A 16,408-nucleotide genomic window follows, 5' to 3' on the forward strand; every position below is an offset into this window, starting at 1 on the left:
ATTCATAACTCGCAAATAATACAGCTGCAACGAAGAGGCCTAAGCTCTATAGTTCAACCCACTCTCCACACCCTCTCTCTCAACCACCGCGCCCACTGGTATCGGAGCCGGGTCTTCAGTTCGCAGCCACTCGCCATTGAAGGCGTTGATGAGCCAGGTGCTCAACTCTGCGATTGTATCAGTACGAGATCGCCGTTGGAAAGGGGCGGAGGCTGAAAGGAGTCAAGACTTACTGTCGTAAACGATTCTGTTCGCATTGTGGAAATAGATGCTGTGATCCGAATCGGGAAAGACGTGGACATCATAATTCTCCACGCCCGCCAGATCCAGGCGATCCAGAAGCCACAGGCTGTTCTGCATGTGCACATTGTCGTCTGCGACGCCGTGCATGAGTAGGAACCGGACGTTTTGCGACAGCGCAGTCGCGTTGGTGATGGTGCTTGACGCGTAGCCATCAGGGTTGTGCTGCGGCGTGTGCATGTAGCGCTCCGTGTAGATGGAATCGTAGTAGCGCCAGTCAGTGACGGGCGCAACCGCCATGCCGTACCGGAACGTCTCGCCCGCGTCCTGCTCGAGCGCCTTGAGCGTCATGAATCCGCCGTAGCTCCAGCCCCAGATGGCCATCTTCTTCTCGTCGACGTACGGCTTCGACGCCCAGAGCTTGGCCGCGTTGATCTGGTCCGTGGCTTCGTAGTGGCCGAGGTTGCCGCGGACAACGGTGCGGGCGGCGCGTCCGATGAAGCCGGTGCCGCGACCGTCGAGCGTGACCACAATGTAGCCCAGCGAAGAGGCAACGTACGACGAAAAGTCGACGCCGAACTTCTTCGTGACTTGCTGGCTGCCGGGTCCGTTGTACATGTGGAACAGAACCGGGTATTTCTTGTGCTTGTCGAAATGCGGAGGGCGATATTCGACAATGTTCAGTTCCATATTGTCGACAGTCATGGTGGAGTAGACCATGATGGGCAGCTCATGCTCGCGTGCCTTCTTCGAGAGGAGTTGGTTGTCCTCGATCAAACTTTCATAAGACTCTGCAGCGCTGGGAGTGCTGACCACTTTCTGCCATGGGATATCAGGGCCCTGGTACGAAAGCAACATGTAGCTTCCACCAGTAGAGAACTTTGCGTTGTAGTAGCCTTCCTTGCCAGTATCTGTGAGGGCCTCTGTACCACTGCCATCAAGCTTAACACGGTACACGTGCCGCTGAATAGAGCTTTCCTTGGTTGAGACGTAATAGACATAGTTTTTCTTAAGGTCCACCGCAGACGGGGCATCAACAACTTCCCAGTTTCCTTGGGTGAGGAGGATCGGGTCCTTGTTGTCCAGGGGCGTGAAATATCCAAGATGGTCGTATCCATCGTGGACGACCGTATCGATGTATCCGTCGAACTCGCGGCCGTTTTCAGGATCCGCGGGAATGAAGGTGGTGGTGGTTGAAACTTCCATCCATCCTCCATCAAGCTCGTTCACGTTGTCTGTCCGCACCTTTGCGCCCGATCTTGTCGCAACGTCAATCAAGCTGATGGAGAGCAGATCGCTTTCGCGGTTGGTCTCACGGATGAGGACTTGCTTGCCACCAGCCCAGATAACTTCCGTAATGAGGCGATCATCGTCTGCAAAGTCATCGGTGATGTTGACAGAGAAGACTTCGCTCTGGGCAATGTCGAAGAATTGGAGGTGGACAATAGGGTTTGGTGCTCCTGCCTTAGGGTATTTGATCTCGCGCACTTCGGGGTAGTTCTCCTCGCCAGGCAGCGGCTCCTTACCACTGGGCCTGGAGATGAAATATTGGACAGGGTACGTAGGGACCATTGACTCGTTTGTCCGAAGGAACGCAATGTACTTGCCATCCTTGGACCACCACGTAGCGCTGTTGCCTCCAAAGACTTCTTCCTCGTAGACCCAGTCAGGCACACCGTAAAACAGATTTTCGCCTCCATCTTCGGTGATGGGGGTGACAGTCTCGGTATCCAGCTTGCGCAGGAACATGTTACTCTCACGTGTGAAGACAACGGCATCTGACTTCGGCGACCACGAGGCCAGCTGAATCCTGCCTTCCGGTTCCCCTGGGTCCAACGCCTGGCCGGTTTGAGTGTCGACATCGAAGATCCAGTAGCGGCCATAGAATGAGTGTCTCCAGTTGTGCTCCCTCTCCGACATGACCAGCACCTTCTTGAAATCCGGGCTCGGCCAGACGTCATACGGCTGGACCCAGCGTTCGCCGACGTAGAACCCTCCATGCTTCATCAAGACGGTCGCATTTTGCGCAGGCTTCTTTGCCTCGCGGTCCCGCACATCCTCCACGACAAGGTATCCATCCGCCGATGCGCCCTTCTCCAGCAGCAAGCCGTCTTCACCATTCGGGCCGGCGATCCAGGACAGATCGTGGCGTTGCGGGCTCCATTCTCCCTTCAGCACCTGGTCCAAGGTAACCTTCTTCCCCGAGCCTCTCGACGATGTAGCGAGCGGGTCGTGCGGCTTGGTCGATGCGTGCTTGTAGGCGCCCTTGGAGAGAAAGGCGAACAGGGCCAGCACCCAGCCGGCGATGCAGACGACGCCGAGAATCCACACCCACTTCCGCAGCTTCTTGTCTGTAGGCCTCACGCCGTAGTATGGGCCGTCCTCGACGTCAAACTCTTGTTCCTGGCGGCGCGACGTGCTGTTGAAGTCGGAGTAGGCCTCGGGTAGCTGGTCCTTTGCGTAGGCGCCGTTGATGCCTTCGAAGATGAGCGAGGTGGTGGAGTCGGTGTCGGCGGACTGGCGGCCCTCGTCCTGCGACTGTCGGGGGGAGACGGCCTCTTTGGTCAGAGGCTGCGTCTCCTCATCGTTCATGGCGCGCTCCTTGGACATGGCGGCGCGGACGGTGTGGAGTATGTGGAGGTGCTCAGACGGGGTCGGCGGCGACGTGCGGCATTCCGGGGATGCCCCTTTGCGCGCCTAACGATCCTAACGACGGGTAGTAAGGCTGGCTGGCGGATTCGTGCGAGTTGCGTGCTAACAACGATGAAAACGAGTCTGAGCTGAAACGGGCTTGCCAGATTCGAAGCATGATTGCTGTCAGGTCCCGCCGTGAGCGGCGCCAAGAAAATGCTTTATTGGGTCGGGCTATCAGCCCGCTATTGAGCACTCTTTCCGGCCAACTAAGCTTTCCGATTTTTTATTTTGGATCAGAGACCCCGCTATGCCTTTTGGACTTCGCCGTGGGCCGCGGCACACTGCGACCCAGGGCGGTAGTCATGCTCAACTCGTATCCTACAGATTGCCACGTTTATCAAGAAAATCGCGGCCGCTCGTGCGAATCTGGAGAAGGCAAGTGCTCCGCAGGGCTGCTGAGCCCGCATGTTGTACATGACCGCTTTCACCCACCGTGTCGGAACCCTCTGCGAAGGGAATGGCGCCCGCAATCTTGCACTCCCGCGCAAACACCCCGTGCCATCCTTGCTGGGTATAGACTGCATCAAAACGCGCGACCTTCCATTTCTCATTGTGTGTTCCACGCCCTCAGCCGCCAAGAGGTCTAGCACAGTCAGTATCGGAGTGGCTGCGCCGGCAGAAGGCTTGGGGACGTACCCGAGATAATCCTCTTTGATCGTTGCGATCGCGTACATGTTGCCCAGCTCAGTACGGATACCCTTGACCTTCACACGGATGTGAGTGCCCTTCTCGATGACTTGGTCTGCGTTGTCCGTCCATTGCGGCGGCGTGGCATTGCCATCGTATTTGATCGAGCTTGGGATCATCTGAGTCCTGTCAGTATCCGTCCTGGACCGTGAACAGAGGCGGACGACGTACACTAGCAGCAACGAAGACGTTCAAAGGGCCCACTTCCACGAAGAAGCCCGAGTCGACGACCGCCGACACTACACCGTCCAGCTAGAGTTCTGGGTCAATTGCTGCACGGTCTCCTGGGCGGACCTGCAACTTACAATCTCTCCCTTGAATGGCCGCCACACAATGGCCTTGAAGTGGACGTTGTATTCAATGTATCCCGTGCCCGGGAGCACGCGACCCTCCGACTTGTCCTGCGAGTCCATCACGCAGATGATGTAGTAGTTCTCAATCTGAATTCCCTCGACATCCTGCTTCAGGCGATCCTCGATGTACTCGTGCACGTTGGGGCCCAGGAACGACGGATGCAGTGTGATAGTGCGCTCGAGCTCGTGGAGGAAGAACATGGTGGCGTGTTGCGCGGGCGGTGTTGATGAGTCGTGCGGCTAGGTTACGGCTGCAAGGAATCGTGTGTTATGATTGACGCTGGGCAACGCAAGAGCAATGCTGGGCGGCGTCTCCAATTGCAAGGCTTCGCGTTCGACCTCGCGGCAGCGTGACGGGGAAGTGAGCGGAAGGAAGCGCGAGTTTGAGAGGGTTGTCTACAGAACGCGGTGGTGTCGAGCTGCGCGCAAGGCCGTGCTCTGGTGTCCGCCTATCCACTACGCCAACGCCGGTGCGCGCGCCGAGGAGCAAGGCGGGACTTCCACCTCTCGAAATCCGCCAAAATGAGCGACAGGGATCGGTCGCGACGCGCCGCGATGTGGTGATGCGGCGGTCAGGTTCGTAGTGGTTCGGTATTGGCGGGCTGCATAAACGCGGACCACAGCACATGTTGGACCGCGGGCCGGAAACGAACGGTAGTGGTATCCGCTCGCTCGCTCGCTTGCTCGACCCCTCCGCTCCGCCTGCCTCTCGCGACATCTCTACTCTTCCCGTCGCTCGCAAATCCTCCTGCCTCGGTGCGCCTAGTTCTGCTTCTACTTGATGTAGCCGTCTATCCACCCTTCGAGGTCTGTCTCTTTGTGCACACCCTCTCCCCGCATTATCCGGCCCACCTCCACAACTCCAACATGGCTCTGAACCTCGAGAAGCAGCTCACCTTCGTGCGTACCTGTCACCCCACGCAACATACTTGTGCTGACCCTTGCAGTATGGGAGCTACCACCACAACCCCGTATGACTCTTTTTTCGTGGCTCAGGCCTGCGTTGGTGCTGACGGCGCATCCTAGGTGAACATCGGTGTTCACATCACCTGCGTGCCTTTGATTATGATGACGGCATTCCTGTTTGTAAGAGTCGCAAGCTTATCGCAGCTTTGGATACGTCTGACCTCCACGCGCAGCTCTCAAATACGCCCGCGGTCGCCCTTCCCGATGCGCTGACGATCCCGAACCTGCCGCTGAATGCCGGGACCGCCTTTGCGACACTCTATTCCATCCTCTACATTCTAATGGAGCCGGTCGCTGGTGGCCTCCTTGCACCCCTGATATTCGCCGGTACTGCGGCGGTCCAGCACCTCCTGACCACCTACGGCCCCACCGCCAACTACTACGCCATCGGAGTCCACGTCGTCGCATGGATCGCACAGTTCGTCGGGCACGGAAAGTTCGAGGGCCGCGCTCCCGCGCTGCTCGACAACATCGTCCAGGCTCTTTTTCTCGCGCCTTTCTTTGTCTGGCTCGAGGTCCTCTTCCACTTCGGTTACCGTCCGGAGCTCAAGAGCCGGATCGACAAGGCCGTCGAGCAGAATATCAAGAAGTTCAAGGACGAGAGTTCGAAGAAAGCAGCAAACGGAAACGCGAACGGGAAAGCGCACTAAGGGCTGTCTGCCCGCAGTGTTCTGCCCCTTGAACGATGGCGGACTGCGCATTGCCCGATCAATGCGCATACCCAGAAACTCGACAAGGAGACCTGCCACATTGGCGACTATGCAATATATACGTGCATAGGATAGCGCAAGTGCGTTGGTTGATGTCCATTGGCCTGATTCCCAAGCCGTTGCAAATTTGTGAGAAATGAGACAAACCCGAAATCGATTATGTGAACAACGTTACAGCCGGCATTCAGATAGTTGTATATCAATGAAGCAGATTGACACGCAGTAAAGTATGGAATCAGTCTACGACACGTCTTTACATGTAGCGATGGATACACAATGGAGCGCGGATCAGGATATGATGTAGCTAAATATCATGAGCAAGACATACGTGTGAACTACTTTGGCTGTAGTGCAACGCTAGGTGAACCATCGAGCGCACGGGTGATGTGAGGTACAGTACATGCATGTGCCTGCATATTTAACAGCACTTCAACTAGCCGTACCGATAGCCAGTTACATCTTCCATAACTCTTTACCTTCTCTATCCATCTCAATACCATTTACCTTTTTGACCTTCTTCAACTCACGATCATTTTGCTGCACGATAAGCTCCCCCGGGTTGAGGGATTGGCCAAGAAGTGGTTGTCCTGACTACATAAGTGAAGGATAAATAAAAACAGTGTCGAGCTTTTGACTAGACCCGAGACTCTTCTCGTAGCAAGTAAAGATACGCCATATGATAGAAGATTGGCCGATTGCGGGCGGAATAGCAAGGTGCTTGCTAGTAGTAATGCTCAAATATTCAGGTTATCTAGTTAGACCATGTGTGAGCAAAAATACAGGGCCAAAGCTTCAAAACCGGAGGCTGAAGTGAGCCGTTGAGCTTTCCCCGCCCGTTACAGATCCGGGGTGACGTGACTGCCGTGATGCACGCGCCTGCCTGCATTGCATTTCAGCCGGGAAACTTCGGAGGCAGGCGCGGGCTCATGGAAGAGCTGGCCGGTTGGTGTTGGGGAATGCGGGCACCGTTTAACGAGCCTCACAAGGTGCACCAGGTACAAAGGCTGGCTTCGCGCTCGAGCTGCAGCAGTGCAGTAGTGTCCGAGCACTGGTGGCAGTGGATAAGTCGTGCGTTTATGGGGGCGGGCGCGCGGAGGGCATTTCGTTCCTATTACTTAAGCGGTTTAGCGCATCGAGAACGATTGAGTGCCGGTGCCGTGCAAGTTCGCTCTTTCCTCCCAGCTCCATCGAACCGCATCACCCTCTCCCCTCTTCTCCTCCTGCTTCAATCTCAATTGATAGCAGAGCTATCTAAAGAAGCTTCTTGAGCACCGCAGCCATGTTCAGGAACGCCCTCCGCCAGTCCACCCGCACTTGCGGTGCGATCTCTGCCCGCAGGGTCGCGGTAAGTCATCCATCGACCTTGTTACCGCCATCGCCCATCGCCCATCGCAGCCTGCGTCGTCTCGGGCTGCTGCGTCAATCGCTTTCGATCAATTCCTCGGCCTGAGCGATGTGGTTGCGGCGCTGGGTTCCGCGTCGCATCGCGTTGAAGCTGTCCGCAACGAGCCATCGCTGATTTTTCCCGCTTGCGCTTCCCTAGGCCCGCACGACCCCGGCCGTCTTCAACGCCGCCTCCAACCAGCTCCGCAGCTATGCTGCCGACGCCAAGGCTGCTCCCACCGAGGTTTCCTCCATCCTCGAGCAGAGGATCCGCGGTGTGCAGGAGGAGGCCGGCCTCGCCGAGACCGGCCGTGTCCTCTCCGTCGGGTACGCGCTTCCGAACCACCAATTCATCACGACGCGACGACAATGGGCAATGGTTTATCTGACAATGGGTGTGTAGTGACGGTATTGCCCGTGTCCACGGCATGAGCAACGTCCAGGCCGAGGAGCTGGTCGAGTAAGTCTTTTCCGGAATCGGCGCTTTTCTAAACCGCTTCCTAACATCCACCAAGGTTCGCCTCCGGCGTCAAGGGCATGTGCATGAACCTCGAGGCCGGCCAGGTCGGTGTTGTGCTCTTCGGTTCCGACCGTCTCGTCAAGGAGGGTGAGACCGTCAAGCGTACCGGCGAGATTGTACGTATTTTGAGCCTCTACGCCACTATTGATCTGGTCACTAATGGCAATTAGGTCGACGTTCCCGTCGGCGAGGCCCTTCTCGGCCGTGTCGTCGATGCTCTCGGTAACCCCATCGACGGCAAGGGTCCTCTCAAGACCACCGAGAAGCGCCGTTCGCAGCTCAAGGCTCCTGGTATCCTGCCCCGTCGCTCTGTCAACCAGCCCGTCCAGACCGGTCTCAAGTCCGTCGACGCCATGGTGCCCATTGGCCGTGGTCAGCGTGAGTTGATCATTGGTGACCGTCAGACCGGCAAGACCGCCGTCGCTCTCGACGCCATGCTCAACCAGAAGAGGTGGAACAACTCCAACGACGAGACCAAGAAGCTCTACTGCGTCTACGTCGCCGTTGGTCAGAAGCGTTCGACCGTCGCTCAGCTCGTCAAGACCCTCGAGGAGAACGACGCCATGAAGTACTCCATCATCGTCGCTGCCACCGCCTCCGAGGCTGCTCCCCTGCAGTACATCGCTCCCTTCACCGGCTGCTCCATGGGTGAGTGGTTCCGTGACAACGGCAAGCACGCTGTCATCGTCTACGACGACCTTTCCAAGCAGGCCGTTGCCTACCGTCAGATGTCGCTGCTGCTCCGTCGTCCCCCCGGTCGTGAGGCCTACCCCGGCGAGTAAGTGCTTTCGAATCCGATGTGAGAAGGGAATATCTAACAGAGCCAGTGTCTTCTACCTCCACTCTCGTCTCCTGGAGCGTGCCGCCAAGATGAACGACAAGCACGGCGGTGGTTCCCTGACTGCCCTGCCCATCATTGAGACCCAGGGTGGTGATGTCTCGGCTTACATTCCCACCAACGTCATTTCCATCACCGACGGCCAGATCTTCTTGGAGTCCGAGCTCTTCTACAAGGGTGTCCGCCCCGCCATCAACGTCGGTCTTTCCGTCTCCCGTGTCGGATCCGCTGCCCAGCTCAAGGCCATGAAGCAAGTCGCTGGTTCCCTGAAGCTCTTCTTGGCCCAGTACCGTGAGGTCGCTGCCTTCGCCCAGTTCGGTTCCGACCTGGATGCCGCCACCAAGCAGACTCTCAACCGTGGTGAGCGTCTGACGGAGCTCCTCAAGCAGAAGCAGTACTCGCCCATGGCTGTCAACGAGATGGTTCCTCTCATCTTCGCTGGTGTCAACGGTCACCTGGACAACGTGCCCGTCGGCAAGGTCCTGCAGTGGGAGGCCGATTTCATCGCCCACCTCAAGACCAACGAGTCGGAGCTCCTCGGCCAGATTGAGCGCGAGGGTGCTCTCAGCAAGGAGCTCGAGGGCAAGCTGAAGGACGTCGTCACGGCTTTCACCAAGAGCTTCTTGTAAGCGGGGGAAGCGAGGGAGTACGTTCTAATCAACCCCGTCGATTAGGGCGTCGCTGATGACGGTGACGTTTTTAGAGATGTATAATAGAGCATGCGTGACCAAAACGGCGATTTCAAATGGGAAACCCTCTAGTGCATTCTCGAGACCACGTCATCGCTGCGCGACCTGTTTCCTATGTTACCGCAGTTGATACACCGGCTCCTTGGTCTCGTGGCAGCGGGTTTGGGGGCTGCGATGGGCCAATGTATTTAAGCGCAATTTCATTCTTCCAGTTGTTCAAAAATCAGCCATCCTTTTGCCCGGTGACACTGGGCGCTTTGACTGCTAGCTAATGCTTCTGCGCAAGGGCCACGGACAAAGCAAAACAGCCGCCGGAGAAGACTGGGGTAGCAGCGAGCATTTCCGAGTTGGGGCGCTGTATAATCCACAGCTGTAGGCGCCCGCGAGCTAGAAAAGAAGATCGATCATCCGGTTTAAGCGAGCATTTCTAAATCAGTCGGTCCTTCGCCCGCCTCGCGCGCTTAGGACTACATTCACCGCTTTCGCGCACTACTTCTTCTTCTCGCCTCGTTCCCAAGGCTAAGAGCATCCTTCACCTCCAGTGCCCAATCCGAGCAAAAGGCCCGATCCCAAGGAGCTACAAAACGGGAAACCCACCACCTCTTCGCCGCTCTTTGACCGGTCTTTGCCGATAGCTCGTTCACGTGGACGCGTCTGCTGAGGCCGCAGTTGCTGTAGCAGTTCGCGCTGTGCGAGGCTCTCTTACCGTCGCCTTGTTTGTTGGGCGCACAGAAGAAAAAAGGCTGGAAGTGAGGCTCTGCCGGTGGTTGGACTTCCTCCAAGGCGTCCACCTCTGTTTTGCTGCCGGCTTCACCTTACTTTCCCGTTTCTGAAGCACTTTCTTTTCTCTGCTCTCTTCCCAGAGAGAGAGCCCAAGACGCAACACCGCCGATACCCTCTGCCTTTGCGGTCATCTACCCTAGCTGTTCGCAAAAGATCGCGCCGACACCTGCGAAAGCCTCATTTTCCTCCCAAAGGGTCGAGTGTAATCTCGCTATCCACGACACCTAATTCCCTCCTGGTTTCACGGAAACAGTACAAATTCCGGCCTGTTCGTCGCCTCCGGAAAGAAGAGAGACTCGAGTCGATATTGAAACGAAAACAGCAAAAGGAGAGCAGCCGCCGCCATGCCATTCACGAGACTGCGAACCGTATACAGAAGAAGGAAGGCATCCGCTTCTCCCGAACAACAACAACATCCACGACCGCGGACGGCGCCAGCCACCACCACCGCCAACGCCTCGACTTCGACGCCGTCCCTATTGCCCCCGGTCCCCCTGCGCAACCTCGTCGACACTACCACGCTCCATTCGTCCCTAGTACCCATCGCCAGGCCCGAGCCACCGCGCCGCTTCTCCTCGACGTTGGCGCTGGCAACATCTGACGGCGTTCATGAGGAAGGGAACTCTTTGTCATCCTCCCCCTCTTCTCCTGGTGGTGGCGTCGTCGGCGGCGGCTCCAGTAGTGGTGGCAGTTGGGACAGGGAAGAACTCATCCGGCACATGCGCGACCAGCTCAGCACGGCAAACTCGGTCATCCGCTTCCTGCACGAGCACGTCGACGGGATGCGCGAGGATCGGGACCGGTACCGCGACCGCGCCGAGGAGCTAAAGAGCTTGGCAAGACTGACGTTGGATATGCTGGAGGGGGCGCACCGGAGGGAGTGGGATATGTGTCGCGATGTGAAGAGAGTGAGAGAGACGGCTGTTGCCGTGGAAGCGGGAGGGGTGGAGCAGCGGCAGCAGAAGATGACGGGGAGGCGGAGGAGGGATTCGTTGATGAGGAAGATCGGGTTGGGCAGCAGCAGGAAGGAAGGGAAGGAGAAGGAGAAGGAGGTGGAAAGGCCAGAAGTGAAGGCGAAGCATGATTCTGCGCAGCAGCCGCCGCCGATGTTCGCCTTCCCCGGGCACCCGTCGCCGACGCTGCCGCCCAATGAGCAAATTGTGCAGCCCGCCAGCGCTGATCGTGATGGGGCCGGCATGGGAAGCAGAGGAAACGTTCTCCGCAAAAAGGGTCACGTCAAGAGCCATTCTACAAGCCATGCGCGCCTGCGCGAAGATGGTGTGTTGGCCATCCCGGGAGATGAGTTGGAGCGGCTCGTGCAAGCCATGGACCGCAATGTCAACGCGCTGAGGGAGGACATCAAGAAGCTGGTGGACGAAGTCAACGCGCACAAGCACAATCCGGTGTATACCAGCTTGACGGATATACCTCCTCGGTTCGGCTGAGAAGGGTGGGTGGCGAGGGGTTGGATACTCGAGCAACGAGCATGGCGGTACGGAGTCTAGACGGGGGCCAAAAAAAGAATTCTGAGTTTCAATTGCATAGACCTGAGCATCAGCATGGCATCGGCGAATAGTTTCTAGGGGCACTTCTTTTCCTTATCCTTTAATAGACGGCGGCTTTTCTTTTGAATTTGTACAAACGGTCCGTAGAGGCATTCGTTGCTACCTGAAGATAGTCAACGATTTCGTGTGTTGGAGCAATACCTTGCGCGTAGATGAGTATGCAATGGAAGCAATCCGTGGAGCAAACCTTGTGGAAGCGAGCCACGTGAGGGGAATGGCCGTCGAACGACAAATACGCATGTCAAACGAAGCTACGATAAGCAATGGGGCTTGTTTCGGGTTCCGGCCAATCAACCTAGCGTTCATTCCAATTTGGTTGTGGACCGGAGGGGTATCTACGCCCCGCCTACGTCATCACCCGCTGCATACCTAGGTCATCACTTCACTTTCCAAGCAGTGGAACTTCCAGCTCTGCAAGACAACGACTCCAGCTTTTCCTCCCAACCCTCTTCGACCGAACAACCTCGTACACCCCGACCACATCCACCATCGACTTGCGCCCTCCAATTGGCCGTAGCATCTTGAAGAGAGCCCACCTATCCCGCGACTACCACACACACGACTCACGAGAAAACCCGCGACAATGACCGACGACCTCAACCCCACTGGCCCCTCGCAGCCCACCCTCGACCAAGCCTACACCACCCCGGGCAACCCGGCCACGCACAACCCTGCCGAGCGCGCCGCCGCCGGCACCACCGCGCGCGCCAACGCGGATTCCCCCGCCGTCGACCAGCGCATCCCGACCAAGCAGACGGCAAGCGCCGACGAGGCGACGGCATCGTCGCTGGGCCGCGGCGTGCGCGCGCCAGGCCGCCCCGGCGAGGAGGCGAAGGGCTTGGGCGAGGAGGACGTCGGCCGCCACAACGAGCTGGACGCGGAGCAGATGGCCGCGCCGGGCGAGGGACGAGTGGCTGCGGCGGTTGAGAGTCAAGGAAAGACGGGGTCGGGCGGGACTGAGCCTGGGCTGGAGACGGATCTGGATAGGTGAGTTTTTCTCAGCCTCGTGATTGTTTTTCTTTGCTTATTGCCGGTCTTTTTTCCTACCATCCTAGGAGGCTTCTTTCCGTTGTTGGTTGATTGGTTGGGGGAAGAGAAGCGGGTGGCTAACGCGTTGTGCAATGTGTAGGAAGAAGGCGGAGCAAGCGCCGATGAGGGAGGCCATCAAGGAGGAGAGACAGCACAATGTCGATGTGGGAGGCGTGCTGGGACAAACAGGAGGACCGGCGAACCCCGTGGGCAAGGACAACTACCCGAACACTTCAAGCTAAAGGGAGAATGTAATCGAGAGGTAATGAAGTGAGCTGTCATAAAACGAAAGATTGGGAACGGAAAAAAACACAGGGTCATTTTCTCCATGTAAAGATAATGAGTTTATTGTATTTGACGGTATTTATTAGCCCGTCTTGAGGCTAGACGTATGCTGTGCTTGACATTCCGTGAACGTCCTGCGTGGACGGTCAAGCTGCCGGTGGCGGTTACAGTACCATGGTCTTGAAGCCTGCTCTTGCCTCGTCTCCCGACTACTGCAAAGCTGGCCCTCTAGCGATCAGTTTCCCTTGCTCGTGCTCTTCGTCGACCTCCCCTCTGCCCGTTTTCTCTATCCAAAATGCCAGAAGGTATATTGGGTCTCTCCTGCAATTTCCCAGACCGGGTTTTCAGCCCTTGCTAACCCTTTGTGATGAGGGTCTGTTCCTGCCGGGATTCTTGACGCACGCGTGGAAAGGCCTCAACAGGCCACAGGGTACGTCGAGCAGGGTATTGACTTTTGTGATGCAGTGTTAAGTTCACCGACTGTGATGGTTGCCTTCCAAACTCCGTCGCTATGCATATCATGTTTTGTGAAACCCCAAATGGTGAAACTTCAACTTTCCACGTCCATTGGATCATCATCTTCTTTCTCCGTGGGTGGTGATCTCGGTGCGGATTCGAGGCCGTTGCTGCTGGCCGTCTTTTCGCTTTCTAGCTTCGCCGCAGCGGCAGCCCTCTCTTGCGTTTGTTGGATCCAGTCGTGGATGGATTCCGGAGGTCCGCCTTCGATTCGAATCGGCCGGTCATCAGCAGGGATGCCCAAAACGGTGCCTTGAAATCTCGATTCTTCGCCCGTCTTGCTGTGCTTTTTCTTGAGTGCTGGATTGGTATTTGATTAGCCCCCGGGTCTCTGAATTATACCCTCTGTAGAAGCAAGGTAGGCCTACAGGTCAAATAATCCTCTTTCACGGCGTTCGCGTCTGCAGCAGCGTCAAGGCCTTTTCCACCCTGCACAGCATCTCGCTCCAAGCCAGCAATTCGCATGATCTCCCTGTTTGCAGGGCCGGTGATCCAGTCGATGAATTCGCGTACGTCTGCCGTGTCTTCGAGGTCCCGCCGGCGCTGCTCCTTCAGGCGCAAGCCGTTGCGTTCGGGAAAGTCCTCGAGCGGATGGCGCAGGAGCTCTTTCCAAGCCTCCTCGGCGCCCGTCATGGATGGAACTAGCATGCCGGCGTCGGTCAGAGCCATGCGCACGTCGGAGATAGTGGGGTCAGCATCGTTGTGGTTCGACCAGGCGTGGTAGGCGGTGCGCTGGGCCAGCAGCAGCATATACCGCGCGGCGACGTCGGACACGGCATCGACGACGGACGGACGCGCGCTGTGGTAGCCGGCGGCGCGCAGGATGTGGAGGATTGCCGGGCGGAGGAGGGCGGCGTGCAGCTCTTGGGCCATTGCCGGTGGTATGCGGATGCTGTTTGCTCGTGGGGGGCGGTGGGAAAGCTCGCAGTCAGTCAGTTCATTCCCAGGCAATGCTCGTCCGCCTTAGCGCGTCCTGTTCCGGCACGTCACTTCGCGTCCTCACTTTCATTGCCCGCGCCCCCTCCACCACCCGCCCGCGCGCCCGCCTGTCGCAGTGCCTGCCACTGCCCAACTATATCTTCGTCGAGGAACCAACGCACCCACCACCATGTCGTCCTCCAACCCGCCCAAGCCGTCCAAACCGCCAGTTATGAAACTCAAGTTCGGAGCTCCCAAACCGGAAGCTTCCACTCCTTCGCCCGCCACACCCAGCAGCGGCCTCAAGCTCAGCTTCAAGCCCAAGTCCAATGCGAACACGCCCGTCACCGAGACTGCCCCAAAACTGCCCGGCCCCACTGGACAGCCGGCCGCCTCGCCGGAGCAACAGAAGAAGCGCAAGAATACCAAGAAGGAGAAAGCTGTCGCCGGTCCCAGCAGCGCCGCCGCTGCCGGACCTGCCACCGCTTCCAAGCCAGCGAAGAAGCGTGCGCGCGAAGATGATGCAGGAGGCGCGACCGCGTCGACGAAAAAGTCGAAGCCTACGCTGTCCCTCAAGACGTCCGGAGCCCATGCGCCGCCTGCCCACGGGCGGACCCACTCGCTCTCCATCAAGCTGAAGTCAGCCGCCCCGAAGACGCCGACGCTTCAAAGGATCAAGGTCAAGCATGTGGGCCAAATACCAAAGCGCGAGTACGGTGTTGGATACGACAGCGAGGCGGATGACGCGGAGCTCGACCCAGTAACTGAGTCGCAATTCGTTCTGCGTATGGCGCCCGGTCCCGATTGCGACTACTTGCAAAAGGCGATTGCCGAGAAGAGGGTAGGCTTGTCTCCAAAGGAGGGCGGCGCGGACATCGCCTTCCGCTTTTTCGACAGGGAGGGCCGGCGCGCATGCATCACAATCCAAGGTCACCACTATGCGGCAAATATGGTGGACCTCCCGTGCATCATCGAGGGCATGAAGAGCTGGGAGAAAAAGAGCGGCTGGTACAAGACGGCAGACATTTGCCAGATGCTCCTGGTCCACACCAAGGTCGACACTCCGGAGCAGGCCAAGAACGTCCCCTTGCCCAAAGAGGTTGACGAAAAGTCATGGCAGTATCCCCACGGCCTGACGCCCCCGATGCACTACGTCCGCAAGCGCCGCTTCCGCAAGCGCGTCAGCACACGCACAATCGAAGCCGTCGAGGAGGAGGTCGAGCGCCTGCTGGAGGCGGACGACAAAGCATCCAAGGCGGGCGGCAGCGCCTCGTACGACCTCATCGACCCGAACCGCCAGGAACGCGACGAGGCCGGCTCGATGGTCGGCGATGAAGACGCCATGATGGGCGACTTGATGGACGCCGAAGGCTACCTCGATGCCGAGGGCGAGGAGGAGGTCGACGCGGAAGAGATGGAGCGCATGCTTGCCATGTCCATGGACGAGGACCAGCCCATCACCAGCATCGAGGGCCCCACGCCGGGCAGCGCCTCCTTTGACGCCCACGCCGTCGCCCAGCACGCGCTCAACTCTGCGGGAGGCGAGTCGGCCACCATCACCATCCCATCATCCAGCAGCGCCGGTGCCGGCGCCGCCACCATCGTCGGCTCGCCCGTCGCTGAGACGCCCGTCGCCACGCCCGGCGCGTCGGCATCGGCCGAGCCGGAGACGGAGCAGGATGAGGAGGATGACGACGAGGATGACGATGACGACGACGACATCGACGAGGCCGCGGCGCAAGCGCAGGAGATGAAGGCACAGCTGCGCGAGGAGGTGGCGGACCTCCAGCGCGAGGTCGAGAGCGCGCGGCAGCAGATGGAGCGCCAGAACAACCCGCTGCTGAAGCAGAGGCTGGCGGCCAAATTCCGGAGCTTGCAGAGCGACCTGGAGCTGAAGAAGGCGAGCTTGGGCGATGACGACGACGAAGAGTGAAGTAGTTAGGGCACAAAAAAAGGTTCACTATGGGGAAGGCTTTTGGTTCGGGGAATATTTCTATTTTCTTTGCATGGCACGGCACGGGACGGGACGGCACGGGACGGCATCGGATTGGCGTATTATGGTTATGGGATACATCCGCAACGACAACTGGCAACATGAACCTAGGAAAAGAGAGCAAGTGTATAGTTCAGGATCGGCAGAGTGTGTTTGTTTCGGGCACCAGATGAAGAAGCAATAGATGGGAGAGGATAGCTGGAACATTCCTGCTTGGCTATGATATTCGTGTATCTCAT

At 58.0% G+C, this 16,408-nt stretch overlaps 7 protein-coding genes across 7 annotated transcripts; 4 read left to right on the forward strand and 3 right to left on the reverse strand.

The window, feature by feature from the left end:
- Window positions 1-39: 39 nt before the first annotated feature.
- Window positions 40-2,850, reverse strand: SLS55_008127 (uncharacterized protein; the record flags this gene model as incomplete). The annotated part of the gene is made up of 2 exons (XM_066779541.1): window positions 40-167; window positions 234-2,850. The coding sequence occupies 2 exons, from the start codon at window positions 2,848-2,850 to the stop codon at window positions 40-42; spliced, it is 2,745 nt and encodes a 914-aa protein (XP_066630345.1).
- A 651-nt stretch (window positions 2,851-3,501) lies between these two features.
- RPB7 (DNA-directed RNA polymerase II subunit) lies at window positions 3,502-4,175 on the reverse strand (the record flags this gene model as incomplete). The annotated part of the gene is made up of 4 exons (XM_066779542.1): window positions 3,502-3,517; window positions 3,571-3,740; window positions 3,793-3,873; window positions 3,927-4,175. 4 exons carry the CDS (start codon window positions 4,173-4,175, stop codon window positions 3,502-3,504), a joined length of 516 nt encoding a protein of 171 aa, XP_066630346.1.
- A 666-nt stretch (window positions 4,176-4,841) lies between these two features.
- On the forward strand, window positions 4,842-5,590 carry SLS55_008129 (uncharacterized protein; the record flags this gene model as incomplete). Its single annotated transcript, XM_066779543.1, has 4 exons — window positions 4,842-4,874; window positions 4,922-4,945; window positions 5,001-5,060; window positions 5,114-5,590. The coding sequence occupies 4 exons, from the start codon at window positions 4,842-4,844 to the stop codon at window positions 5,588-5,590; spliced, it is 594 nt and encodes a 197-aa protein (XP_066630347.1).
- Window positions 5,591-6,929: 1,339 nt separating this feature from the next.
- Window positions 6,930-9,020, forward strand: ATP1 (Alpha subunit of the F1 sector of mitochondrial F1F0 ATP synthase; the record flags this gene model as incomplete). Its single annotated transcript, XM_066779544.1, has 6 exons — window positions 6,930-6,995; window positions 7,194-7,360; window positions 7,437-7,493; window positions 7,549-7,669; window positions 7,724-8,331; window positions 8,381-9,020. 6 exons carry the CDS (start codon window positions 6,930-6,932, stop codon window positions 9,018-9,020), a joined length of 1,659 nt encoding a protein of 552 aa, XP_066630348.1.
- Window positions 9,021-12,011: 2,991 nt separating this feature from the next.
- On the forward strand, window positions 12,012-12,699 carry SLS55_008131 (uncharacterized protein; the record flags this gene model as incomplete). The annotated part of the gene is made up of 2 exons (XM_066779545.1): window positions 12,012-12,415; window positions 12,558-12,699. The coding sequence occupies 2 exons, from the start codon at window positions 12,012-12,014 to the stop codon at window positions 12,697-12,699; spliced, it is 546 nt and encodes a 181-aa protein (XP_066630349.1).
- Window positions 12,700-13,594: 895 nt separating this feature from the next.
- SLS55_008132 (uncharacterized protein) lies at window positions 13,595-14,131 on the reverse strand (the record flags this gene model as incomplete). Its single annotated transcript, XM_066779546.1, has 1 exon — window positions 13,595-14,131. The coding sequence occupies one exon, from the start codon at window positions 14,129-14,131 to the stop codon at window positions 13,595-13,597; it is 537 nt and encodes a 178-aa protein (XP_066630350.1).
- A 235-nt stretch (window positions 14,132-14,366) lies between these two features.
- SLS55_008133 (uncharacterized protein) lies at window positions 14,367-16,109 on the forward strand (the record flags this gene model as incomplete). Its single annotated transcript, XM_066779547.1, has 1 exon — window positions 14,367-16,109. The coding sequence occupies one exon, from the start codon at window positions 14,367-14,369 to the stop codon at window positions 16,107-16,109; it is 1,743 nt and encodes a 580-aa protein (XP_066630351.1).
- Window positions 16,110-16,408: the final 299 nt, after the last annotated feature.

This window comes from Diplodia seriata (genome assembly GCF_021436955.1).
Source record: "Diplodia seriata strain FDS-637 chromosome Unknown scaffold_8, whole genome shotgun sequence".
Lineage (NCBI taxonomy): Eukaryota > Fungi > Ascomycota > Dothideomycetes > Botryosphaeriales > Botryosphaeriaceae > Diplodia > Diplodia seriata.